Raw genomic sequence first — 27,934 nt, 5'->3', positions numbered from 1 at the left:
GTCACTGAAAAGGGCGGGGAGTTCGTGTTACGCAGCACGCATTTCCATAGTGACGGCGGGTTGTAGGCGGAGAGGAGGTGCGAAGACTTCTGTTCGTGGTTTTGTAATTTAACGAATAAAACTAATCCAGCTAGTTTTCATCTCGCTTTTAGTCTCATTTACTAGTTTACATACAAGTAAACTGATGTGTTTTCGTGACATTTTGCTTAAAGGTATGTGCTGCGTGCGCAGGTTTACCTTGTCGTTTGAAAGTCGTAATTATTTGAATTATAGTTTTAAGTTTTTGAGTACGAACACATAAAAAGGTCCAGTCAATATAAATTACATTCTGTTAAATAAATAATTGTTAACTAATCTTAAATATCTCTGCAGAAGAAGTTCAGTATTTCCACTTTATTCGATTTAATGTTGTAGTTTTGGTATTAACAGTTAATTGTATATTGTGCGTGGTATTTAATGTAATATCGTGATCTGCTTTCTTGTTTATCAATAATATTAATGCTGTTATTTAACTTGAAGATGGTAAATTTTCACCTTTATTATAATTCTCCGTTCTTGCTAGAAGGCTGAAGATAACGATATGGAGAACACAGAAACGGACGTTGAAGAGCCACACTGGGTAACAAAACTTTTCCCTCCACGTTTTACTGTGTTAGACCTTGTGGGGGACAATATTACCCCATGGCCCCCAGAGAGTGTGCTAGTAACTGAGAAGTTTGCTGCCCAGAGAGCAGAGAGATTAAAGGAGATTTACTATTCTTCACTGAGGGAAGTGCAGGCACATGAGAAGAAGAAAAGGCACGAACAGTTTGAGCAAAATGTTGTCCGGGAATATGAAGAAGGCACCGATATGGTCTCCAGGCCACCGTCAACAGAAAATACCAAGAAGATAACCGAAAGCTCATCAAGTCCTATTCAGGAAGATCAGCCCATCTGGAATGCAGAGGAGATGAACGTCCTAAGGGAAGCCATGCGCCAGAAAGATTCTGAAAAGCAGCAGTTACAAATTCACCTGAACAATGCTCTGGCAGCAGTTGAAAGACTTCAGAGTGAGCGTGCTCAACTGGAAAAGAATCTGAGCCAAAAAGAAAGGGAGCTTCTCAGAGTGCAGCAGGAAAATGAACGACGGGCCTTGCATGTGGCACTTTTACAAAGAGAGGGGTTAATAAAAGATAAAACAGTTCAAGCTTGGCTGGAAGAGATACAGGAAAAAACAAGGGAAGTACAAAACCTTACTCGGGAGCTGCAAAAAGCTAGGAGTGATATCCTCGATCAAAGTTTACAGAACAAGGAGCTTCAAGATAAACTGATAAAAGAGAGGCAGATACAGGAGGACATGCATCAAACAATGATTGAAAAGATTAGGGTGGAGCATGAGGTGGTAATTCAGAAGATGCAGAGAGAACTTGAGACAGTCCAGGCTGAACTTGCTACAGAAAAGCAAATGCATGCCAGGAATCTTAATGCTCTTGAACTGCTCAGGAGACATTTTGCCAATTTGCCACCACAGAATAATGAAGACGTTCTTGCTGCAAATGTCGGCCATATCGGGTACTATTAAAATCTACAACAGTTAGCCGATTTTTGAAGTAACAGTGTGTTTCAAGGTGGATTTTGCAAGCAACCAAATTTGATCGTCTATTTACAGGGAATGGTAAGCGTTTCATCCAGAAGCTTTGCAGTGTAATGTAAAAAGCAGATTTATAAGCGGAATGATTTACCAAGTATTTCATTACCATTAGAAATCTTCTTTTGCTATTTTTATGTCGTGGACATCTTTTTAATTACCAGAAACAAAAACAGTTGTTTATGTAGCATTACTAATCAATAAATAGATGAATTTGGGTAAACAAAGTGAGCTCTGTTGTGTCATTGAAATTTCATATACACACAGTACAGAATGTAAGTTGACAGATCAATTGATTGATCAAGCATTGTTTTGTATAGGGTTTTCATAGAGAATACAACTTAAAAAAATGTTATAAGACAAATGCATAATGTTTATTTTTGAATAGTCCGGTTAAGTAACAGTGTCAGTATCATGCAGTAAACAGTTAGCTTTGTGGCATCAGGTCCTTACCCACAGCTAGAAAACCACACTTGTGACAGCAAAAATACATAAATGAGTACAAAGCACATTATATGGTTTAATGGTGGGCACTGCTACCTCACAGCTCCAGAGTCCTGGAATAAAATTATAGTCTAATCAGTGTCTGTGTGGAGTTTGCATATTGTCCTCATGTCAGACTTTTCTCTTAAATATTCTTTTTTTCCCGCCCTTATTCCAAAAATGTGTGGTTTAGGCTTACTAACAATTGAACAGGCTGGGTATGAGTGGTGTGTGTGTTTGTGAATGTCTCCTGTAATGGACTGGTGTATCACTTGAAGTTGGCTCCTATCTTGTGCTTAATGCTGTAGTGTCAAGATAAACTTTGTTATTCCTCGTGACTCTAAAATTAGATTGTGCATTTTATACATAAGAATAGGATTTGGTAAATAAGGTGGATGGAATGGTGTGGCAAAGTGAATAGCATTCTTACCTCACAGATCCAATATTCTTTGTTCATGTTCCACATCCTGTCATTGTCCTTGTGGAAGTTGTCTGTTCATATTGTGTCTGCTTGGTCAATGGCCGGTTTGGTCAGTTGACAATTCTAAATTGATGCTATGTGAGACTGTGAGTGGTGCCTGTGAGATAATCCTGCATTGAAATCCTATGGGAAAGTTCCTAATTCTGATATTGTATCTTCCCTTTAACATGAACTTTTAGTTGGATTTTTGGGAGAAGTGCAAGGTTGCCGTTGACTTGCTACTTTAAATAAGAACTTAAGAGATTTGACAAGAGAGAGGAGGCCATTCAGTCCATCAAGTCCATTTGTTTACTTGGTCCACTCATACTACAATGAAAGCTAAGCTGTATTTTTGTGAAAATAAAGAGCAAACTAAACAGATTTAAAGTGTATAGTGTCGCTCAAAATACAATTAGACTAAAAAAATACAACTTCCTGCTGACTGTGTTATCAATTTTATATTATTAACTAAGGTAAAAGGTTATGTGACAACTCTGAGAATTGAGGAAGCAATATTTTACATAAACTGTCTGATATGGTGCTTCAATTTTAGAATGTATTCACATGAAATTTTCACCAGGAAAACTCACATTTTCTGTCTCTCACATTGTATGTGAACACAGTATGAGTTCTTATGTCCCATCTACTCACCGCCTGGCCACATGACCAAGAATTGAATTAAGTGAATTTGAGGATGTTATGATATTGTACTGATTTTGAGAAATAAACAGTTTGTTTATACTGCAGTTTTTTGTGGTTTGTATCAGCACTGCATTAAAGTCAAATGATCATTAAAAAGGATTAATAAATTAGAAGAAGTGACACAATTTGGTCAAATAATGATAAAAACATTTGATTTATTCTGCTGCTTTGTAGAAACCAAAAAAAGCAAATTGGGAAAATTAATAAAAATAAATTGACTATACTGTAGAAAGCAACGTTGCTAGTGTTAAATTAACTGTCAATTCAATTTTTTTACGTAATCCCTAAAAGTGTATATGGAAAGATTGTGTTGTGTGAAGAGAGGTGATTTAGCAATGGTGATTGTGGCATATATAGCAAGTCAAAATATCTTATGCTTGGGGTCATCCACTCACCTACTAATCCCAAAAACTGCTGCCTGGATTTCTTCTGTTGTAGCTTCATGCAGTACAACATGAAGAAGTCACCCATGAAGAGTGCACACTTTTCCAGTTTTTCATCATCAGTGTCTTCAGTGTACACCAAGCAGTCTTATTTGTCACCTATGTGAAGCAGGATCGGTCTCAAGTGCAGCAATTGTGTACATTGTATACCTCAGAAGATTAGGGAAGGCTGTGAATCTACCTGGAGTACCTTAACTATTCTGAGTTAGGTGTGTACTCAGCATTGTCTGGTCACAGTCAGTGCTTCATCGTGTTATGCTAAGTTGGTCGTGCTGATTTTGCACGATGCTCCTGTCCTTTTACTGTGTGTGTATACTGTAGTACTGTGTTAGGTGGCTGGATGATCATTTCTAGTGTAAAATCTCACAGCAGAAGTCTCATTTTTACTTCTTCCTATGGTTATGAAAATGACATAGCTGACATCATAATATGTCTTTTGTTACTCCTGCCTTTAAATATGAGTGTTCTTCCTTTTATCTGGTGACCTGTGGTTGATGTTGCTGGGTCCTACTTGGCAGAAGTGAACATAAGCAGCAGCTCCTCAATGGTCGTGTCTTGGACGTGAAATTATCAACTAGATTGTTGTGTTCATCTGAAAGACTAAATAAAATAGGTGTGTGTCTGATGTGTTTTGTGTAAATCTTCCTAAACTACTGCAACATGTTGAGTGCTATTTTACTTCTGTAATATTTGGTAAAGCGTGCTCCTATGTTTTGTATCACAGCTGCAAATATGACGCTGTAACGTATGTCCAATTCAGAATATCTAAGGCAGAGGTCAGTTGCCACTAGTCTTGTTGTTACAGTCAATCATTCTTGTACAGCATACAGTTGTCACTGTACCCTCAAAAGTGGTTACCTGTGTGGTGCAGTCCCCTTAACATGGGCGTCGGTTTGCTGGGACCAGGGCCACAAAAACAGAGATTAGAGAGTAGCCCCTTCATACTCAACATGCAGTATAAGTGTTAAATTGATAGTAAATGCAGACAAGGACACTGCAGTAGAACTATGACAAAAGTTAGGAATAAAAGTCCACAAAATAAAAGCAGGCAATGCAATTTGGTAAATCACTTAAATTTTTCGGTATTTAGGTTTTGTTTGGATATGTGATTAATTATTTCTGTGATGATCATTTTCAATGTTTCTCAAGGGGTGACATCATTTTGTGGATCCAGATCTGTGGGGCAATTGCACTTTAGAGGAAGGTAGTATGCATCCAAATTTTGTCCAACAATAAAGTAATATACCGGCATTCATGAAAATGGGTAAAACAACTATTTAGGAAAGGCATATATACATATACATATATACTCAACAAAAAAAGAAATGTCCTCTGACTTTCAACTGTTTTTACTTTCAGTAAACTTAATGTGTAAATATTTGTATGAACAGTAAAAGAGTCAACACCATAAGACATAAACTAAAAATGTTTCACAATGTGTCCCTGAATGAAGGGAGGCTCAAAATCAAAAGTACCAGTCAGTATCTGGTGTGGCCACCAGCTGCTTGAAGTACTGCAGTGCATCTCCTCCTCATGGACTGGACCAGATTTGTCAGTTCTTGCTGTGAGATGTTACCCCACTCTTCCACCAAGGCACCTGCAAGTTCCTGGACATTTCTGGGGAATGGCCCTAGCCCTCACCCTGCGATCCAACAGGTCCCAGACGTGCTCAATGGGATTGAGATCCAGGCTCTTCCACTGTGAGGATGATCAGCTGTCCTTCCTGTCTCCCTGTAGCGCTGTCTTAGGCGTCTCACAGTGCGGACATGGCAATTTATTGCCCTAGCCACAGCAGCAGTCCTCATGCCTCCCTGCAGCATGCCTAACGCACGTTCACGCAGATGAGCAGGGACCCTGGGCATTTTTCTTTGGGTGTTTTTCACAGTCGGTAGACAAGTCTCTTTAGTGTCCTGCGTTTTTAGAACTGTGACCTTAAATGCCTACTTTCTGTAAGCTGTTAAGGTCTTAACGACCATTCCACAGGTGCATGTTAATTAATTGATTATGGTTAATTGAACATGCATGGAAAACATTGTTTAAACCTTTTACAATGAAGATATGTAAAGTTATTTGGATTTTTAAAACATTATTGTTGAAATACACAGTCCTGAAAAAGGGACGTTTCTTTTTTTGCTGAGCATTTAAATTTCACTAAATGGCTTTTGTAAACGCAACTAAGATGCAATGCTGGACCGAGGAAGAAAGCTCAGTCCCCCTTTTATTTCCCTTGCTTCAACATGAGATGACTCTAGTTTAATTATAACTACTAAGCTACAGATACAGATAGGCAAAGCTGAATGAAAACTGGACATAAAAGGAGGTACCCAGGATGGAGGGAAGACCAATCTTGACTAAAAGGATCAGACACACAGTCTAACTGCAGCCTGAAATCCTGTGTTTTATAAATGGTTCTTTGCTATTCTAAGGGTGGAAATCCTCCTGCCCATCTGCACATCCTAAGTTAAGTATCAACATGCTGTGGACATGGATACAAATTATATTGTAGTAACCACCATATTACCCTGAAGATAGGCAGGCCTGGATGGGTGATTAACAGGTTCACTGACCTCTGCATTCCTCAAAACTCTGGAATATTTGTGTTCTACTTCATAAGCCCAGGAAGATTCAAGAAGGCAGGCAGAGACTCCCAGGGCATTGGATGAACAGAGCTTCGCAGGAGGAAAAAAAAAAAGGGTCTGGGATATCATGAAGACAGGCATGGCCCATGACTCTGGAATACAATCAGGAACACTGGAAGAGTGTTAGAAATGGCGTAAGAACAGCTGGGGCTACTTTCAGTAATTGTTACTTTATGAGGCATTGCCCATTGCCTAAACAGCGGTAAGGTGATTCTTCTGGAAGTACCGCAATTGATTATTCATTGCTAAATAAACACACCTGATATTGGGCTAAATTCTCATTTGGTGTGAGTGTCTCAGTGTTTCCATCTTGGTGCTCACTACTCCAGTATTCTTGATGTTGTTGCAAAGTGGCTGAGATCAAGGCATGACTCGAGTATTTCAAGAGAGTGGCATAAACCTTTTATTTGAATATAATAATGTCCCTTTTAATATTATTTTTAATACTATCATTAATGTTTATATCAGAAAGCTACAAAACATCAAGATTTCTAAAGGAAATTACAAAACATCATGAGTACCACTTTGTTGCACAGGGTGCCATAGAATCGTTTTGTCACTCATTCTCAAACGTGAACAACTTCTTGTTAGAGGTAAGAACAGAACACTTCATGACTACTTCTCATGTCCTACAATGGAATGGGACAAATGTCTATTTTAGGGCAATTTCCAGGAGTAATTCTGAGATAATATATGAGCACAGATTTCAATTTAAGAATTTGTTGCTGAATGTGAAAAAGGCTATTCACTCATGATCCCCCACAAACAGGAGGGGGTGAATATTTATGTGATCTATTATTGTGTTAATAATAATTACTTAAGAACGCTTTAAAATCACTTTAGGTTTTTTGGTCCAGTGCCTTCTTACTCACCAGTGCAAGAAAACCCTAACATATTATGTACCGTTTGTCTGATTTTGATGTCTATATCTGTGAGACATCAAGCTTTTTTGGGCCCCCCCTTATTTTTGGCACTCTTGGCCATTTTTGGACAGTGTTTTCTGAAGAAAAATACACACCTTTATGATGAAAAGTAAACTAATAGGTATCTTCAGCAAAAATGGTCAGAATGACCTGAAGTAGTGCATGTCACATCATGGGATACAAGGGGTCAATGTTACTCCTTTTTACAAAACTTTGTAAAAGTTTGAAAAATGAAAAAATGAGCATCGGTAATACAGGCATGCGGAGTGTCATTTTATGATGCTTTGAGGTTGCTGATCATGAATATTATAAGATTTTTGATATTTCATTCTTTACCGGTTGTCCCAGCCCTCTAAGAGCCACTCCTAGAATGTTAAAAATGACCAATTTCAGACATAAGTGTATCGTTTCAGACTATTTCAAGGTCGGACATTATGAATATAGTGTTATTTTTAATGTTTTACCAGCAATCTAGCCCTCTATGGGCAAATATCAGAGGGTGAAAAATCACAAATTTCGGTTACAATTGAATGTACAGGGTGGTCCACATCTAGTTATGCAGATCCAGATCGTCTGGATGACTTTGATTTATGCGGGGGCGATTCCAGTTCGGCGCGAAGACAATTCTTCATGTCGTCAGTTAGCACACTTCACAATGGTCCGGGATTTTTCGGGTGATTTTAATAAACTTAATGAATTATAGCGTAATGAAAATTGCATAATTAGATCTGGACCACCCTATATTTAGACTTTAAATATTTAATGTGAAGTACACATTTTTATATTTATATATCTGATGCTACTATTCCTGTTTATAATGCACCTTTACCTCATTGAGTAAATCATTACATTTCTTTTGACTACTCAGAATTAAGGTGGCTTACACTAATTCAGACTGTATCTGTTTATCATTAATTTAGACAACTTTTCTGTAGACAGCTTTTCTGACATGTTTTCTCTTTTACATTACAGACTCTTCTGCTGATCTCTGTCAAATACATCAAACTAAATGTACTTAATGTTGTATAATAATAAAGTGTGAAAACCTCCAAGGGGGTGAATTCCTTTTATGAGCACAGGTGAATAAGTAAAATAAAACTGAACGTCAAACCCCAAAATGCTAAACAAAAGTTGTAGTCAAAATGTGTGCTGCAAAAGGTTGTGTGTAGTTATGTTTGAGATTAATCCAGTGCTCGGCGATGACTAGGGAATCCATTCCTGGACATTTTTCATCCCCGCATTCCCGGGAATGAAACTGCTGTAATTCCCGGGAAACCGGGAACAGCCAAGCTCGCAAATATAGCGTGTAAAAGTGTAAAAATCGATCAAGAAATAACAGAGTTATAGTTGAAAATAATTAAGTGGCACGGTTTTTTTAGCCCACAGTGTAGTGTTTTTCAGATTGATTCAGTCAACCAGCAGCAGACGTCAGTCTCCCGGCTCCCACTAAGACTGGGCACAGTGGAATGGGAGGAGTCTCCACACGGCAGCTCACGAATGCCGGGACAGGGCAAACTTCATTGACGTCTGTCAGACAACAGCTTTGAACAGCAACTTGAAATTGCAATGTGTCAGTCTGTTGTATCCGCATTATCTGTGCCAAGAAACTTGCCATCACAGAATGATGACAAGAAACTGGACGCATCAGTAAAAGCTGAAGTGGCGGCGTTTTAGAGCAACACAAGCGTGGGCATTGTTTAGAACAAGTGTATCAGTATCTGATCAGGTAGATCGCGTTGCATTAAAAAAAAAAAAAATTAAACGTTAGTCCATCATATATCCTCCCTATGGCATTTGCCACTTGATTGACATACAATGCGGCCAGTCTGAGATCTCTTTTCTTCTAACACACTGGTCAACCCACATGCACCCATACAATCAGATTGTGATTCAGAATACAAATGCCATGAATGTAATTAGCCCGATTTACATGCTGTCAAATAAACGAACCACACGCCGTGGCTTCGCCTCTGTCGCTGACGTGCAGTGAGTGTGTACGCGTGATGAGCCCAGAACTAGGGCGAAACACGTGTCGCGTACTCTTTGCATTATTTGACAGTAAAACGTTGCACCATTCTATGATCTGCTTCTCGCAACTGAAGAGGGCAGCGTGGCGGATGTTTGCCGACACAAACGTTACCTGGTACCACCCATACAATCAGATTGCGATTCAGACTACGAATGCCATGAATGTAATTATCTCGATCTACATGCTGTCAAATAAACGAGTCACATTTGGCACGTACTCTTTGCATTATTTGACAGTAAAACTAAATTAAATATATATGGCATTTTTAATGTAGGTAGATCATTTCGACCTGGTCATTTTAAAAGTAGCTGGCAAGCCGAAAAAGTCTGGGCACCCCTGAACTAGATACATACACTGTACTTATATGACAGCATGAGCTGCTTGTAGATAAGGTTAGTCTTTTATTGGTGTCAACATATTGCAATAGTTTTATTAAAAATAAGTGTCGGTCGTTCTAAAACCGTTCACATGTGAGATGCTTCTGCACTGTGTCATCCCCGGGAATGACATTCGGGATTCCCGAATTACCTGGAATGGATAAACCGGTCCGGGAATGGATTCCCTAGCGATGACAAAGTTTTGATTGTGAAGTTTCTGTAAACCTTTCCTGGGCTTTGTAAATTTTTTTTGGAATACCTGATACGTTTTTTCATTTCACTCTCCGATACAGAGAATCCAAATGTACTTTTGTTTCCTTATTTGGATTATAGGAATATTTGAAAAAATGTAGACAAGAACAGGCCATTCAGCTCAACAAAGCTCTCCAGTCCTATCCACTTAACTCCTGCAAAATAAAGATGTCTAGTTTTGAAGTTCCCTAAAGTCCTACAGTCTAGCACACTTATTTGTTGATCATGGCACCTGAGAGTGGCACTGTATTGTGTGTTGGTCAAACATCCAAGAAAGAACTCACAACAACTACTATTACCACAAACTGTTTTGGCAAAATCCTTGTAACATGCTTTTTGTGAATTCTACTATAAAAAAATAAGAAAAAAAAAAAAAACCATGTATAAAAAAAATCATGAAAAGGCTGAAACTTTGCCCTGCAGAGCTAGTGTCTAAAGCTGATGTCTCATTGTGTGACTTCTGGTTACAGGGTATGTAAGATTTGCCAACTGTTGTTGCTGATCCCATAACTGATAATCGCTGGGCCTGACTAATTTACTAACTGTGCGGTGACTTTCCAGCACAGTCGTGTTTGTCCCTTTTTCCTGACAGCAAATAGGGAGTTCCTTGACAGAGCTGGTGCTCTACAATGAGCCAACAGGTACAGCAAGTTAAGCTGAAACCTTAGCTCTTTATTTTTTCCACTGTGGTAGGGTACTAAAACACGAGACATCAGATTGATGAGCTTCTCTTCTGGGAACTCTGAAACACTCGTGCGCCATACACCTGGAGGCCTCATGCATAACGCCGTGCGTAGAATTCGCACTATAACATGATGTAAGCACAAAAGCCGAAATGTGCTTACGCACAGAAAAATCCAGATGCATGAATCCATGCGTACTCCAACTTCCACGTTCTTCCACTCCATAAATGCCAGTCAGCATGAAAAGTTACACTCGTGCACACACCTTCTGTCCCGCCCAAAACTCCTCCCAGAATTACGCCTCTATGAATATGCAGATCAATATAAATCACCCTTACGCTCAGCCTTCTGTGAAAAGACAATAGAAAAAGCAAGAGGGAAAATGGAAGAATTTCAGCAAATGCCAAGAGGAGGCAAGGAAAAACGTACTATTTGTGGGTTTAAACAGTGGTATAAACAACAAAAGGAAGCTGATCGCCTGACATAGTCGCACAGTGCCCAAAATAAAAAAGAAGTTGTCACATATCAAAGTCACCGTGAAAAGGCGAGTTGTAGCCCACCGTCTGAGTGTCATATGAAAGCTTATTAGGGTACAGAGGAAAAAAAAAGGCACACAGTAGGAAAAATGTCAACTTCAATCTCGAAATTTCCACTTTAATTACGTAGTTTATTTTGTCATTAAAGCAGATCATCAACTTCATCTTAAAATCATTTAATTAACCAGTTTCTCAAATCACATCGTAATTAAAGTAGCACGTTAAATGCTTTGATTTGTATTTGATCTTCTGCTTTGTGTGTGTGAATCACTACGTGCCTCCGCTTTTTCTTTCTCCGACAGGACAAAGAATTCAGTACATTCGTGATATTACAGCTCTCTGAATAATTGAAATACTAAGATGTATACGTGATATCTTTTTCATGATGATAGGAGTTAAAGCATGTTATTAAACAGGGGAATACGGTGCGTGATTGTGTGCGACCTTCGATGAAATTATTTTAGCAGCACTGTCTCTTTCAAACGTACTAATCTCGAATTCCTGTCCTTACTTTTCTTTCTCCACATACCCAATCGCAGCACAATCAGCTCTGTAATAGACATTAAGCCATCTGTAAGCTTACAATGACGATTCTTCAAAACTTTTAAGGAACGCTGAAATATCTTTGTAGTACAAGTTTAATTATTCTGTCCATCTATCCTTCCAGTGTCGCGTCAGCTCCAGAAAGAATACAGCACAAGGTAGGATCAATCCGTGAACTAGCTAGCGCTGCAGAACCGTGTCCTCACGTTTAATTATTAACATTACAGAATATTTAAATGAAGTTAAAGTTTTATTTGTATAATATAATCAACATATTTTGCTGCATTTCATCTTAAAAATGATATCGTCATCATATGTAAATACGCGCTTTATAAAGTGGCGCAGGTTGTGCAATATTATAACTGTAGTGCAAGTTTACAGTGGGGTAATTGTACTTATAAGTACAAACAGATCTACAAGGAGCAATTGATGGACTGATTGACTGTTTCTGAACCGCGAGGTCCGTACAGGAAAGGCTTTGAAACGTTTTGCCATGGAGGAGGCAGCGTGTGCTTGATGCTGTATACTCATATTTCCCTTTCCGATCAGCTGCTGCTGTGATTCCCCACTCAGATACAGTGATATAAATACTCTTGAGTGGTGCAGTGAGAGTAATATGGAAAAAGATGATCCGCTGTGGCAACCCTTAACGGAAGCAGCTGAAAGAAGAAAAAAAGGTGCCGTGAGAGTAGCATTGGTAAAGCAGTTATACTATTTGGAATACTATGGCTATTCACTGGACCATTATATTGTTACAAGTTAATTACAATCAGATGCATTACACTAATAAACAATATGTGGTTAGTTTCAGTGTACTGTATTTATAAAGCCACGGCAGGAATATGGCTCTAAGAAATAAAGATAAACCACACAGGAACAGTAACACTGCTTTGACGCTGGGTGCCGCCAGTCTGCAAAACCAAGCGGAGAACTTGTGTACGACAGGGTATGAGGTACCGTTGAAATGGGTGTGGCTTTACGCAAGTGTAGGTTTTATACATCGCGATTTGAACGTGGAAAAGTTCTTATGCAACATTTCTGTGCGTACGCACTGTTTATGCATGAGGCCCCTGGTCACTGCATTCTAAGCCTTGTATTTCCAAATGAGCATTTGTTGATTGTCAGCTCTCATGCACACACTGCCCACCCCTACAACTAAAGACAGAATCAAACCTGTTGGGCTATGTTTGAGTGAGAAGCTGGACATGTCACATTACAAGAGTGACATCACCAGAGTGATTATGTAAACAAAGGCTAAAACTGAGAATCCCTTGAAGTTGTGATGGAATTAGAGCCCCAGTGAGCCCCAAACACAAAGACATAAGCGCAGTCCCAGGTTCAAACAATGGATCGTTTATTATCTACAATACCTCCAAAAGTTGACAAAAGCAAAAGTACAAAGCACAGGTTCTCTTTCTTCCATACTCTGTCCTCTCACCATCACACTGGCCTCCTCCAGTCAAGTATTGCCTCCATCCTCCAAACTCCAACTCGCCTAGACAAGGGAGTGCGATCCCTTTTATTGAGGACCCAGGAGTACTTCCGGTGCCAGGGCTGCTGCCTGTTGGAAGTACTTCTGGGTCATACAGAAGTTCAATATAGTGGGGAGTATATCTCTCTGCAGTGCCCCCTTGTGGCATCCATGGGCCCCAGCAGGGCTGTGCTGTCGGACTACAACTTCTGGCTTTCCCTGCTGGTTCCGGCGTGGGCACTGATATGGAGGGCTGCTGCCATTTAGTGCCTGAGGGGAATAAACACCTTTTAGAGACAGTCCGTCCCTGTCCTTCTCTTTTATCTCATCCAGTAAAGGTACTGGAAACATGTCTGGTTGGGACACCTGTTCATTTGCCCAGGACCTCCTGCCCGGGTTGGGAATCTTCTCCGGCTGGGATGTCCATCTGTTCTTTGGGACAACTTTGTCTGGGTGCGCCATTCTTCCCTCTCTTGGCTGGGATGCTTTTCTGTTTACTCAGGGCCTCCCATCTTCCTTCTGAGACTCCTGTCCATCCTGTGTGCCTCCTACAAAGTCTCCAAATGTAAAATGGCCTTAAGGCATTGGGCTTCAAACTCCAGAGAAATCCATTTACTTACCCGTTAACCAACTTAAAAAAAATATATACAGTATTTTAAATAATCCTCCCATATCTATACACTTGTAAAACACACTAGGATAGTGCTCACTATATAAAATTCAAATCCAAACCTAAACATAATGGAATCTGTATATAAACCTTGAGTTTCAACAATGAAGGTATGTACCCCTCACTTCAAATATACATTAATAGCACTTTCTGTGTCAGGGCTGCTTTTATTAGAACAAGCAAGGAGAGATAAGCGGCCAACTGGCTTCTGTCTCACTGAGGGCCTCTTCACAGAGCAATTCCACCCATCATGTGATATATGGCATGTTTACTGCACTGGAGCTTAACGCCATAAGACGACTAACAATACAGTTAAAGATAACTGGCAAGTGTAACAAATTTGGATTTGATATACTTTGCTAATCCCCGTGGGGAAATTGTCTTTGCATGACCTGTATGTATGACTACCTGTGTTTTTGACATGACACACATCCATCCTAAAGTGGCACTTAGGGTTGTTTCCCTTCAGGATTTCCTTTATACTAGATCTTTTTTTTAACCCCTGTATTTTTACCAGCACATTGACACTTTTTGAATATGTAATCTGCTATAATGATTCAAAATATTGTCTTTGGTTGTCTACTGAATAGTACAATGTCACATTAAATCATAGTTTAGGATTGCTTTCAGGGCAACTTCATTTTAGTTATATCCAGGAATATTTAAAATTTATAAGGATTTAGGGGTATATTTTGACACAACATTTTCCTCAACAGAAGCAATTAAAAAGGCAAATAAAATGTTGTAAAAATGGTTGAATATAATGCTTATACTAAATAATGCACTAGAAAGACCGCATCTGGAGTATTTTGTGCAGTTCTGGTCACCATGCTACAAAAAACACATAGCAGCACTTGAAGCTGTGCAGAGGGGATCAACCAAGTGCATCCCACAAGTTAAGGTCCTACACTGACAGACTCCGAGAACTAAACCTGTTTTGTCTCAAGCAGAGGAGAATGTGTGAGGACCTCAGCCAGGTATTTAAAATCCTCAAAGGCACTGATAAAGTAGATCCAGCAACATTCTTTCAACTTAAGGGTGAATCACATACTCGGGGACTTCAGTGGAAATTAAGGAGGAGTGCATTTAACTCTGAAGCCATGAAGTACTTCTTTATGCAAAGAGTTGTGGGACTCTGGACCAAACTACCAAATACATGTAGTCAAAGCAGAAACCTTTAAAACATTCAAGAAGAATTTACATGAGATATTGCGACAGCCTAGCTATTAGTTCAAGAAATAGTCCTCATGGACTGAATGCTCTATTCTACTTTCTATAATCAGTGCTGCAAGTATCACAAAAGCAGCAAGTTGGCCTTTCAGCCGATACCGTAGTCATAGGATAATATATGCGTTAAATCAGATGGTTTACTATGGGATTTAGGCTACAGAAGAGCAAGCTATACTTTTTTAAGAAATGCATATTGATTGTCCTGTACTACACAAACCACACTGCTGGGTATGTTATACTGACTCATATTACAGTTCAAAAATCAATGTAACATGCAAGTCATTTGGTAGTATTCTGGAGAAAACTCACCGAAACTCTTGGGGGGGTGGGCGCATGCAAACTCCACACAGGCAATAGTAACCGATTTAGATTTGTTACATTTGTTTAATTCAGTTTCCATATCTTTGCCCATAGAATGCAGGCCAAATGTCCTCGGGCAGCTCACCCATGCCACATACGCTGGCTCTTCGTTGCCAAATGCAACTTGGAGCAATAGCCATTAGACTTTGAACGTTCCAGCATAAAAAGAAAAAGAAAAACTTGAGCATACAAACAGCACAACAGGACTGCCAATAGCAGCCTTCTGTAAGGAGGAGATGCAGTAAGTGTCTCCAGTCCTGGTCCGGGGGGTAGCGCTAGGAACTGTAGGGTTTTATTCAAACCACTTCTAATTAGAACTCTTTTTAGCGAGATGATTTGCTCTGACTCTCAATTCTACTCTGACAAATTCCTCTCAGTATGTGTTTTATTCAATTGAGAAAATTAAAAATAAAAAAAGTTTAAATGCTTACTGAGCATTAGTAACCATCAACTCATGCCCCTGCTTACTTTTTTTAATTACATATTGTATTTATACACTTTAGTCACATTAGCCTCTCCACTGCTGGGAAACTTGCTGTATTTATATCTCACTTGGTGCCACATATGGACTAAGGAAAAGTAGCAACCAATTTTGATAGCAAGTGAACAAAACCTCTTAACTGTGGATCTGTATATACACCTTGAGATTCAGCAATGACCTGGCAAAGGTTTCAATAAAAACAGAAATTATTTTTTAATTAGATTCTTTGCAGCAAATTTCTGAAGTTACTGTGGTCTTGCAGTACCGGGCTCACAGACCCGTGGTGCACAGTAACGTCATGTACAGTAAAGTATGCAGAATAACAAAACATTATGAAAGACAAATTTCGTTTTGACTGTTCAGCTAACTGCAGGTCCTGCTGTCATGAACAAGACTTTTCAAAAATATCCAAGAGGCAAAATATATGAATAAAATGTTTATACATTATTAATAAATAGGTTCATGTTGCAAACATGCGAATAGAGCAAGATTTTTTTTCCTTTCAGTAAATCTTTGGAGAGCTCTCAATAAGTTTTGCTCCAATAATCAAAACATTTGCCTAATACAGTGATTTAAAAATACATAGAAAAACGTGACAGGCTGTATATCCCAGAACACCGTAAGCATGAACATCTCAACTGCTGCATTGGCCATTACATACACATCCCATTCTAATTCCCACTTGATTCGACCATCCACACTGTGAAACCATGAAATCATAACCAAAAGCTGCAAGATGTCTCTCCATAGCTAATGCAAGCACAGAAGTGCTGACTGAAAGTGACAACGACCTTCGTGATAAAATTGGAAGGACGTTCACATGAACATGGCAGATCAGAACCACAGTTCTACAAGTCCATGGAATTATAGTCTCTCTCTCTCTCACAACACGGCTGAATGAAATTTAAAATCTCTTTCTAAAAAACCCTCCTTAACTCTTTACATACTGCAGAGTAGAGTACGATTAAATATATTCTGCTTTCCCACTGAAGCTTTTGTGTAAAGCATATAATAGAGGATACTTATGGTTATTTTTTGGTTCATAAAATTTTCACATCTTTACTCACTTTCGGCTAAGACAGAGTGAGTGCCACGGAGAGAATCACGACTGTCTCAGTTGGCTGTAGAGTATATGCTGTATAGGGCATCACTGTTGGGCAGACCAACTCTTTGGTCAACTCTAAAAAAGTCATTTGGTTTCAGCTGTACTGGCTCAACTGGTTACCAGGTGGCCCTTCCAGTTCATACCCCAAGTTGCTGCATACTCATGACTTTTACAGTGGAAGCTCTTAAGAACATATGAAGGCTGCTTTTAATTTTGTTGCCTCCAGGCACCTACAGGATGAAGCATGCGGTTTTTCAAGCAGTCTTCCATTCAAGTAAAGCGGCATACCATTGTTGCCCCTTAGTGGTTCTGTAGTACATAAAACTGCTTAGCCCCAGAACGCTAGCCTCACTCTTCCGGCTCTAACATTCTGGTGAGGCAAATTCTAGGCAGAACCAAGAAATTTGCACAAGGCTCACGGAGAGTTGGAAATTAAATACACTGAACCCTCTGATGCCCTGGACAGTCTTGGAAGCAGCAAGGGAAAAATATAAAAATTTAAAATAAAAAATAAAATAAAACATAAAAAAAAAAGAGCGACACTAAGCTTCTTGTGTCAAGGGCCTTCTCATATCACGGATTTGTTTAATTAGGTAGTTCTTCTCATCGCAGAATTGCTCATCATCCACACGGTCCGAATGGAACTTGGTCAGAAAGTCAATGAGCTTGGTCTGGTTCTTCAACAGTATATCCATGACTGGTTGCGTTTTAGTGGGGTTTGCCACAAACACCTAGCAGAATGAAGAGAGAAAACATACATTTAACATCCACAATTCCCAACATAACATCAGTGGGTTACCAGGAAAGTGGTAGCTTATGGAGAAAACCACTGTTGCTTACCAGTTCTAAGTCCTGCACTGGACCATTTCCCAGCCGGGACACCGTAATGGAAGGACACTATGAAAGGAGGCATAACCCTGCCAGGTTGGAACTGTTGAGCACCGAACGCTAAATTAATATCTGACACAGTGACAATGTGATTGTGTTTGTGGATGTCAGGACAGTTCCCTGCCTTTTCCCAGTAGCTCCAGGATTGATGCTGAATCCCTCACTCATCTAAAACTATTAATATAAATTAAACACATGGTATCAAGCAAAACAGATTTAAAGGAATATGCTATCCCAAAATTATTTTTCTTTATATATGTTACTTACCTCATGTACAGTCACAGCCAGAAGTTTTGGGAATGACACGAGTATTGGTTTTCGCAAAGTTTGCTGCTTCAGTGCTTTTAGATCTTTTTATCAGATGTTTCTATGGTATATTGAAGTATAATTGCAAATATTTCAAAAGTTCCAAAGACTTGTATTGACAATTACATTAAGAGTATGCAAAGAGTCAACATTTGTAGTGTTGGCCCCTCTTTTTTAAGACCTCTGCAATTCGCCCTGGCATGCAATTAACTTCTGGCCCAAATCCTGACTGATGTCAGCCCATTCTTGCATAATCAATGCTTGGAGTTTGTCAGAATTTGTGGGTTTTTGTTTGTCCAACTGCCTCTTTTGGAGTGACCACAAGTTCTCAATGGGACCAACGTCTGGGGAGTTTCATGGCCATGAACCCAAAATTTCAATGTTTTGTTCACCGATCCACTTTGTTATCACTTTTGCCTTATGACACGGTGCTCACCCATACTGGAAAAGGAATTGTTCATCACCAAACTGTTCCTGGATTGTTGGAAAAAGTTGTTCTCGGAGGATGTTTTGGTACCATTCTTTATTCATGGCTGTGTTCTTAAGCAAAATTGTGAGTGAGCCCACTCCCTTGGCTGAGAAGCAACCCAAACATGAATGGTCTTATGAAATTAAACTTATGAAATGCTTGTAATTATACTTCGGTATACCATAGAAACATCTGACACAAAGATATAAAAACACTAAAGCAGCAAACTTTGTGAAAACCAATACTTCTGTCATTCTCTAAACTTTTGTCCACATCTGTAGTGGCAAAGAAAACATTTTAATCTCATGGTTTTATAAAGAACAGAAGTTTAAAAAAATGTTTCTGATACAGTATAAGCCTATGGTGTACAACTTTAGACAAGAGCAAACAATATCAAAACATCCATCAAAAAATCTCAGTTACTCATATCACATAATTCACATATAGTCAGTCACATGCTCATAGCGTCCCAAACACAAGTCTTTTTACCAAAAATAGTTAGATCAAGTCTTTTTTTGATGCTCCACCATTGATGGACTGAAAGCCAGAAGTCTACGTGACCATCATCATCAAGTGCTTCCATGAGAACCCTAAATACAAAGAGGACTGTTGACTTATGTTAGGTAGATTGCCCAGAGGGGACTGGGCGGTCTCGTGGTCTGGAACCCCTATAGATTTTATTTTTTTTCTCCAGCTTTTGGAGTTTTTTTTTTGTTTTTTCTGTCCACCCTGGCCATCGGACCTTACTTATTCTATGTTAATTAATGTTGACTTATGTTTATTTTTTATTGTGTCTTCTATTTTTCTATTCATTTTGTAAAGCACTTTGAGCTACATTTTTTTGTATGAAAATGTGCTATATAAATAAATATTGATTGATTGATTGTTTTTTTTGGAAAAAGATCTTGTGAACTAAAACAATGCACTCAGATGTAGTTGAGCATTTAAACTGATGACCCAAACACCCTCCCACCCCCGTGCCCATCCATTTATTGGCTCGGTAACAGTGTATTCATTGGCTAACACCGCGGTTCATGTGATATCAGCAGTGCAGAGTTCACTGAGAGACATGGACAAATACAGTGCATCCAGAAAGTATTCACAGAGCATCACCTTTTCCACATTTTGTTATGTTACAGCCTTATTCCAAAATTGATTAAATTTATTTTTTCCTCAGAATTCTACACACAACACCCCATAATGACAACGTGAAAAAGGTTTACTTGAGGTTTTTGCAAATTTATTAAAAATAAAAAAACTGAGAAAGCACATGTACACAAGTATTCACAGCCTTTGATCAATACTTTGTCGATGTACCTTTAGCAGCAATTACAGCCTCAAGTCTTTTTGAATATGATGCCACAAGCTTGGCACACCTATCCTAGGCCAGTTTCGCCCATTCCTCTTTGCAGCACCTCTCAAGCTCCATCAGGTTGGATGGGAAGCGTTGGTGCACAGCCATTTTAAGATCTCTCCAGAGATGTTCAATCAGATTCAAGTCTGGGCTCTGGCTGGGCCACTCAAGGACATTCACAGAGTTGTCCTGAAACCACTCCTTTGATATCTTGGCTGTGTGCTTAGGGTCCTTGTCCTGCTGAAAGATGTACCTTCGCCCCAGTCTGAGGTCAAGAGCGCTCTGGAGCAGGTTTTCATCCAGGATGTCGCTGTACATTGCTGAAGTCATCTTTCCCTTTATCCTGACTAGTCTCCCAGTTCCTGCCGCTGAAAAACATCCTCACAGCATGATGCTGCCACCACCATGCTTCACTGTAGGGATGGTATTGGCCTGGTGATGAGCGGTGCCTGGTTTCCTTCAAACGTGACGCCTGGCATTCACACCAAAGAGTTCAATTTTTGTCTCATCAGACCAGAGAATTTTGTTTTTGCCTTTTGGCAAACTCCAGGTGGGCTGCCACGTGCCTTTTACTAAGGAGTGGCTTCCGTCTGGCCATTCTACCATACAGGCCTGATTGGTGGATTGCTGCAGAGATGGTTGTCCTTCTGGAAGATTCTCCTCTCTAAGATTCTCCTCTCTATGCCATTTTGAGTTGTGACAAAGTGACCATTGGGTTCTTGGTCACCTCCCTGACTAAGGCCCTTCTCCCCCGATCGCTCAGTTTAGATGGCCGGCCAGCTCTAGGAAGAATCCTGCTGGTTTCGAACTTCTTCCACTTATGGATGATGGAGGCCACTGTGCTCATTGGGACCTTCAAAGCAGCAGAAATTTTTCTGTAACCTTCCCCAGATTTGTGCCTCGAGACAATCCTGTCTCGGAGGTCTGCAGACAATTCCTTTGACTTCATGCTTGGTTTGTGCTCTGATATAAACGGTCAACTGTGGGATCTTATATAGACAGGTATGTGCCTTTCCAAATCATGTCCAATCAACTGAATTTACCACAGGTGGACTCCAATTAAGCTGCAGAAACATCTCAAGGATGATCAGGGGAAACAGGATGCACCTGCTTTGAGCTTCATCGCAAAGGCTGTGAATACTTATGTACGTGTGATTTCTCAGTTTTTTTATTTTTAATAAATTTGCAAAAACCTCAAGTAAACTTTTTTCACATTGTCATTATGGGGTGTTATGTGTAGAATTCGGAGGAAAAAAATGAATTTAATCCATTTTGGAATAAGGCTGTAACATAACAAAATGTGGAAAAAGTGATCCACTGTGAATACTTTCCGGATGCACTGTATGCCTTGGACTTGTGCATTTCGAGATGCTTCAACAAGCAGGTTAATTCACCCCATGTGGTTTCACAGCCTGTCAATAAATAATTTAACCGTACTTCCGTTTTGGATATAAAAATAAGTCTACTCTCTATATATACTGTATATATAAATATAAATATATATATATATATATATATATATATATATATATATATATATATATATATATATATATATATATATATATATATATAAAATCTTAAGCTTAAAAGTGCAACAGTGACGTTTTTATGTCACGTTTTTTATCGGGCTTATTTTAAAACCTACATATATATGTTTGGTATCATTCTTTTCAGAATTTATCGAACGTTAATGTGATGTTGTTAGATTTTCAGATTCTTATTCCATTTTTAAATTATAAACTAAAATATCAAGAAAGTCGTGGATTTTAATATCAAGAAAGTTGTGGTTATTCTTTCACAGGAACAAACTATTAAAAAAAAAAAAAGCATCTATTCATAACACCAACGTTTGTATTTAGGTGATTTAGCTAGCTGAAGGCCGAGGCGCCGGGTGGCTTGATCTACCTAGTATAAATATAAATGACAAGAGCTGGGTCTACAGTTTAAATGTGTATTTGAGTCTAAGCACATTCCAGTTTAATTCACAAGAGCATTTTCCAGGAACATGATTTATTTACCAATATTTTATATTTCTTTACCAATATTTTAGTAAAAATGTATGTGTTTGGGACGTTGAGTATATAACTGGATGACTTCACACATGTATTACGCAACACAAGTAATGTGCAATTTTTTTCATGGACATTTTGATGTCGTTTGCTGTTGTTCAAGGTTGACCACCATAGGTGTCTGTTGTATTAGAACTTTCCTCTCTCCATTCTGCATGACATGAGGTTAAAATTTCTTCTTGGCAATCACTTCAACCTACATAGGATTAGTAAAATATGAAAAAAATATAATTTTAGGTGGAACATTCCTTGAAGATTCTTATTCTACTTTATTATCTCTGGCTGTTGACTGTGCCATTTGTAATGCTATGTTCACAAAGACCACACACACCTAACACAGACCCTAGGTGCTTCACTCACACAAATGTTTGTGTGAGTGAAGCACCTGAAGGAAAACCAATGCAGAAATAAGAAGACAATGACTAGACAAATTACTTGTATCTAGTAAGGATATCTAAAACAGTTTTGATTTCTTACTTGACAGGCTGGCAACTGAGATGCCAGGTTTTTTTTTTTTGTTGTGTTTTGATTGGAAAAAATTGTTTCAGAAATACAGATTATATTAAAATTATGTGTTTTAAAATTATCCAATATTAAATAGTATTTAATGATATTCAGTGAATAAATGATATTCAAAGGGTGTGTTCTAATAGTAAAATGGCTTTTTTTTTTTTTACTTTAAAGTGGCTCAAAAACATGCCCCCTCCAGTGTAAAACTTCTTTTTTTTTTTTTTATCTCCAGTCTACTCTCTCTTAAAATCCTGGCCCTTCTTCCACCCAAAGTTAGCTATTGCCTCTTCTCTTCATTCAACAGAATATTTACTAGGATATTTGGAGGGAGCTTTTAAACCCCATATTTAGTTCACTACTAGCCAAGCCCTGGAATTAATTCTGAGGTCAAGGTTGGCTCCTCTCTTTGGCCATGAGAACAAGAATGTAAGGCCTTTCTCATGGCCCTTAGTAATTCTGCACCCATGAGACTTTAAAATGCAGTTCTCAAAAGACTCTATTCCCTTACAACAGCAACATGGTCCTCACTTCTTCCTGTCAAACATAATTCTGGCAGTTTCCTGCTAGTGCTTCATAACCTTGATTTTAAAAGGGAACCTGGTTTCAGCTTTCCCAGTCAGAGACCCTGTAATGCCAACTTTTAGCCATGAGATCTTGTCACATTTCTGACTGCCCATCCTGGGCTCTCTTTCTTAGCCAAGGGTCAAGCTTTCCTGGCCATCTACTAGGTTAGGTGGCCTCTAACATAATTTATGAACACAGAATGATTCAATTCCGAGTCCCCCAAATTTCCCCCTCTTTTTCAAATCGGGTTGTTAATTATATCTGTATTAAAGGAAGTCAGATTGGAAGATGAGAGACTAACAACAGAGAATCCACATATCATACAGTATATCACCATCCAGAAATTGTTTTAATGAGGCACTGAATTGTCATACATTATTATCAGCACTCTTGCCTGGCACAGGAAGCTGACAATCACTGGAAAACACTGTTGGCCTAAAAAGGTAATGAGAATGTATTAACCAAAATAAAGTCTGCCTGGTTAATCTTAAAGAAACATAGTATTGTTGTAGAGTTAAAAACGTTTTAACTTTCCAGTGTGCACTACAGACCCACACATGAAACAAAAACAGACGTCTCCATTCTCCAAATTACTGCATTACTAATTATGCCAAATAAAACACTATACATATAGCCACTAGCGTATCAGACATAGCCCTCCACAGCCCTCATGAGGTGGGGAGCCCGGTTATGAGACCTCCACAAAGCCCGCCACAAAAATAATACAATTTTTAAAAAATGAAAAAAATAGTGTATTTGTAGGTTAAGTAAAACACACAGACATTACAGATGATAGAAAGGCTGTAAAACATATGAGCACTGCACAGATCAAGCAAATGGTACAATGGGCCATTTCTAAACTACCAAATATAACTACAATGTGCCCAGTAGTGCCAGGACTGGCTCTTGCCCCCTGCTCCTCTAAACTGGCGTAAGTAGATTTGAGAATGACTGTGATTAGTTTGCCAGTTGACAGATTTGCTTTGAGGTTACCATGGACCGAGGACATTTCTAACAGACCAGAAATGAATGTAAAAGTGAATTGTGATATCATAGTGTAAAGTGTCCTACAAAGTCCTCATTTTTATGCTGAAATGCCTTTCTTTTCAGAGTCAGAGAAGTGACAGCCTATCCTTGATCTTTTTGTTTATCTGTAGTCCACGAAATACATTCAAATAAAATTAATAAAACAATTACAAATATCGTCAGTCTGTTCACCAAATAAAAAGGAGCAAAACTGAATACAAATTCACTAAACTACTAAGTCAATTTCTAGAATTTCTGTATTGATTTTAACACAAGAATATACTTTAACCTGTTTTTAGTCTTCGATTTAAGAACGTTTAGTTGAGTTCTTTCTAAAGTGCACACAGATATTGTGTGCAGCCCAGTTCTTCATGTCACTCCATGTGATAGTGACGGTTCGCATATGTATAAGGTAGCCCATTGGCAGAGTTAGCTTTTATTCTTTTGCATTATTCATTGTGCTTTATGTGCTCACCTTGTCTCATTGCTTACTTTTTAAGACAACCTGTTCTTTTATTATACTTTGCTACCATGGTGCTGATCTGGGTTTGGCAACAGCTGAAAAACACTCCCTAGAGTTCAAAGTAGATTAACATTGCTGAGTGACTTGACACAATGGTCAACTACTGTACTTTCATTACAATGCCTCCAGATTTCATGTTCAAAAAAAAAAAAAAAAAAAAAGAATATGCACAAAAATCGGATTCCTTTAACTCAAAAACATTCGTCAAAGTAGCTTACAAAATGCAGATAACTTTTCCATTGCAACCTTGAGGGTAAAAATGAAAGATTACCCTTTGCTTATGCTCTGAAAAATCAGTATGCAGGTACTTAAAACTGATAGATATCAGCATTCAGTACTTATGACAGACAGACAGATAGACACACTTTTTTTGTCCTCGGGCGATCTAATCTTTTTTTACCTTGAAAACATGGAAGGCCTCAAACTGGATATTACGACTGTTGTCTCGCAGAAGATTCATCATAAGCTTGAGGTTTTCAGCGCGACTGATGTACTTGGTCATTACAGTGAAGTTGTGTCTGTCCAGAAGTAGTTCACCCAAAAGCTATATACACAGTGGACATAGATGGACAGTTTAGGAGCAGGGGTAAACAACAATGGTGAAAACAAACATATTGTAATATTGTAAAAAGTACTGTAAACTCTGTCTACCAGGGCTCTCAATTAAGTAGCAAGTTTACTTCAATCTAAGAAAGCATTACAAATGATTTTTTTTTTAATTCAGTAGCTGAGAATTTATTTAGAAACAAAGTAAAACAAAGCAAACCCACTAAACTTTAAAATGAAACCAATTAAACCTGATGTTGTGAGGTAAGTTCAGCACATGCAGAGAACACAAGAGTGCAAATGCAAAAAGGGTTGCTAGGTGAATGTTCTGTCAAGTTACACCCCCAGAGATCAGTTAGACAAGGCTTTGGGACACAAATGGGAATAAAGAAAAAGAAAGCACTCTCAAGAGAACAAGGAGAGTATCTACTTATCTATTAGAGGGAATAGTTCAACTTAAAATAGAGGTGTGATGAGAAGCTTTTGAGCATACCTTTAATGATTGCCGTTTGGTCACATAATTGTCAGAGTGCAGTAGCTTTTCATATTCTGTAAACACCTGTAACAGATCAATTCAATAAATACAGAATGTCAGGAGTGTCACTTAAAAAGACAGGTTTACCAAGCAGTAGCGACATTTCTTACAGCTCTAATACAAATAGGTTTTTTTTTTTTTTAGTACATTCTTTAGAGGGAGGGAGGGTTAGCGCAGGGTACTTTGATGTTTTTGGTGTTCTTTCTTAGTAATATATCGCATTATGTTCACGTGGCATTTTCTCTTTTCCTTTCAAACACCTTATAATGCCAGTTCCTGTCATCCTTAAAGCCAATGTATATGTGATGACAGGCTGGGAACGGTATGAGGCAACATTTGTAAAGGTCAACAATGTAGTTTTTCTTATCACCTTATTCTCAACATTTCATAATGATGTGCATGGGCTCAGGGGGCCATAAGCCCAGGCAAGGCTGTTTCTACAATCTGGATTGTTGAATGAATGTTGGATGCTTGATGATCATTTTATATTTACTTCTTACAGTGACAAAGAAGGTGCCCAGCAGATGTCAGGAGTGAGTAGGATATTTGCCTAAACTTTGTGTAATGTGTCCTATGTTTGTTTTAACACTCGTTTTGAGGCATAGCTAAAAACAGAAAAATCATGAGATGACTAACAATTGTTGGTCAAAAAAAAAAGACAATTCATCTCAGCATGTAAATGATTTATTATTTCCTCAAGATAAAAGTAAGCAAACATGCAGAAACCATCAATTAAGACATTAATCAGAACTAAGTACTGCTAATCAAGCAGACTTGGCTAACTGCTACCAGTTGCATATAAAAGATAACCTCTGGCAGTTTGGTTTAGAGAATTCAGGTTTGTGGTAGGTTCTTTCCAAGGAAACAAAACATCTGCAATGATGTCAGAGCAGAAATTGTTATTACTCATCAGTCTGGGAAGGGTTATGAAAAGGATTATTTACAAACATAGAACACTCGAAATAGAATCTTCCCAGCAGTAAGTTGGAAAATCAGATCATCAGTTAGTGCACCCAAACAAAAGAAGGTATGTTGCTCTGGGAAATCACTAATAACCCAAAAGCTACATTTTAAAGCTCAATATGTCCCTAGTAACATAATAAACATTACAGTGTATAACTTCACCATCAAAAACAATTTACCAAACTTGACTTTCATGAAAGGTAGGTCAGCAGAAAGATCTTCCATCCAAGAAGAAAATGGCACAAAAGTTTAGGTTTGTGAAGTTGCATGTGGTGTCTGTGGAGTATAATTTACTGCTGAAACATGAGGGTGTGTAATAACGTTCCCTCTTCTCCTTCCCCTCCTGCAGAAAGGAAGATTAACACTTCAACTGTGACTCATTTCCAGGGTCAGACCACCTGGACCCGCCTCTTTATCCCAGAATCCATCTTAAGAGGAAACAATATTATCTTGGGCAGATCATTTGATTTTTCAAATACTTCACAACTTCGTGCTATACCATATGTTTTATCCAAAATTCCTCCAATATGATGTGAAAGATTTAAAGTTATGTACAAAGTGACTGTTTCTAATTATAGCTGGCAAAATTGGACTTACTTAACTTAGAATGTACCATTTTCCACATTTTCTTCATGTTGACTTATTTTATAAAGAATATATAAAGTCAAATAAATGTATTTAATTTTAGGACTTAGGAGATTGTTAAATGATGTCCAAGTGTTCAACGCCTTACAACTGAAAGTGAAGGAATTTGTTGTGATGTGAGATTTTGCATTAAACTTGATAAATGTCTTGTATGTCTTTATTTATAATTTAGGCAAACTAATGTAATTTAAGTGTTACTTTGGTGAGAGGTATTCGTGTTTGCCCCACTTTACGACTGTCTCTTTGTAATTTGATGACAGGATTTTGTGGGGGGGGATGTGTCTTAAACCAGTTTGATGAGTATTTCTCTGCTAAAGTCTTTCAACCCCCCTGCAAGGAAGCCAGGATGTTTAACATATGGTTTTGGGGCAGGAGATAAGATGTTCTATTTCACCCATTGGTCTAAGATATGGCTGCCTGGATTGGCTGGAGGGGTTGGACAGAAAACCTATAAATTTGCTTGCTCAACCACATTCTCTCTCTCTAACCAACATATGATGAAGAAGCATCTCTCTTGCT

At 38.6% G+C, this 27,934-nt stretch overlaps 2 protein-coding genes across 4 annotated transcripts in view; one reads left to right on the top strand and one right to left on the bottom strand.

Moving 5' to 3' along the window:
* Nucleotides 1-47: 47 nt before the first annotated feature.
* ccdc160 (coiled-coil domain containing 160) lies at nucleotides 48-27,543 on the top strand. 2 transcript variants are annotated; one of them, XR_005635298.1, is made up of 3 exons: nucleotides 48-212; nucleotides 563-1,654; nucleotides 27,120-27,543. XR_005635298.1 is itself a non-coding variant. In XM_039766216.1 (2 exons), exon 2 carries the CDS (start codon nucleotides 581-583, stop codon nucleotides 1,559-1,561), a length of 981 nt encoding a protein of 326 aa, XP_039622150.1. In that variant the 5' UTR covers nucleotides 48-212; nucleotides 563-580; the 3' UTR covers nucleotides 1,562-1,854. The 2 variants fall into 2 exon arrangements, 1 of the variants encoding a protein (XP_039622150.1); XM_039766216.1 differs by lacking the exon at nucleotides 27,120-27,543 and having other exon boundaries at nucleotides 563-1,854.
* The window catches only part of cab39l1 (calcium binding protein 39, like 1), a 73,201-nt gene continuing 61,364 nt past the window's right edge, over nucleotides 16,098-27,934 (bottom strand). For both annotated transcript variants that reach the window (XM_039766214.1, XM_039766215.1), the window contains exons 7-9: nucleotides 25,766-25,831; nucleotides 25,127-25,270; nucleotides 16,098-17,745 (exon numbers count right to left, since the gene is read on the bottom strand). In XM_039766214.1, the coding sequence (XP_039622148.1) occupies nucleotides 17,557-17,745; nucleotides 25,127-25,270; nucleotides 25,766-25,831 (399 nt within the window). In that variant the 3' untranslated portion in view covers nucleotides 16,098-17,556. The remainder of the gene's footprint in view (nucleotides 17,746-25,126; nucleotides 25,271-25,765; nucleotides 25,832-27,934) is intronic.

This window comes from Polypterus senegalus, chromosome 10 (assembly GCF_016835505.1).
Source record: "Polypterus senegalus isolate Bchr_013 chromosome 10, ASM1683550v1, whole genome shotgun sequence".
NCBI classification, from domain to species: Eukaryota; Metazoa; Chordata; class Cladistia; order Polypteriformes; family Polypteridae; genus Polypterus; species Polypterus senegalus.
Note: the sequence above shows the minus strand (reverse complement) of the source record. Positions and strands in the feature narration are given on the sequence as shown.

Excerpts from the sequence above, each read along its gene's own strand:
- ccdc160 (XM_039766216.1), top strand. The coding sequence starts at position 581 with ATGGAGAACACAGAAACGGACGTTGAAGAGCCACACTGGGTAACAAAA.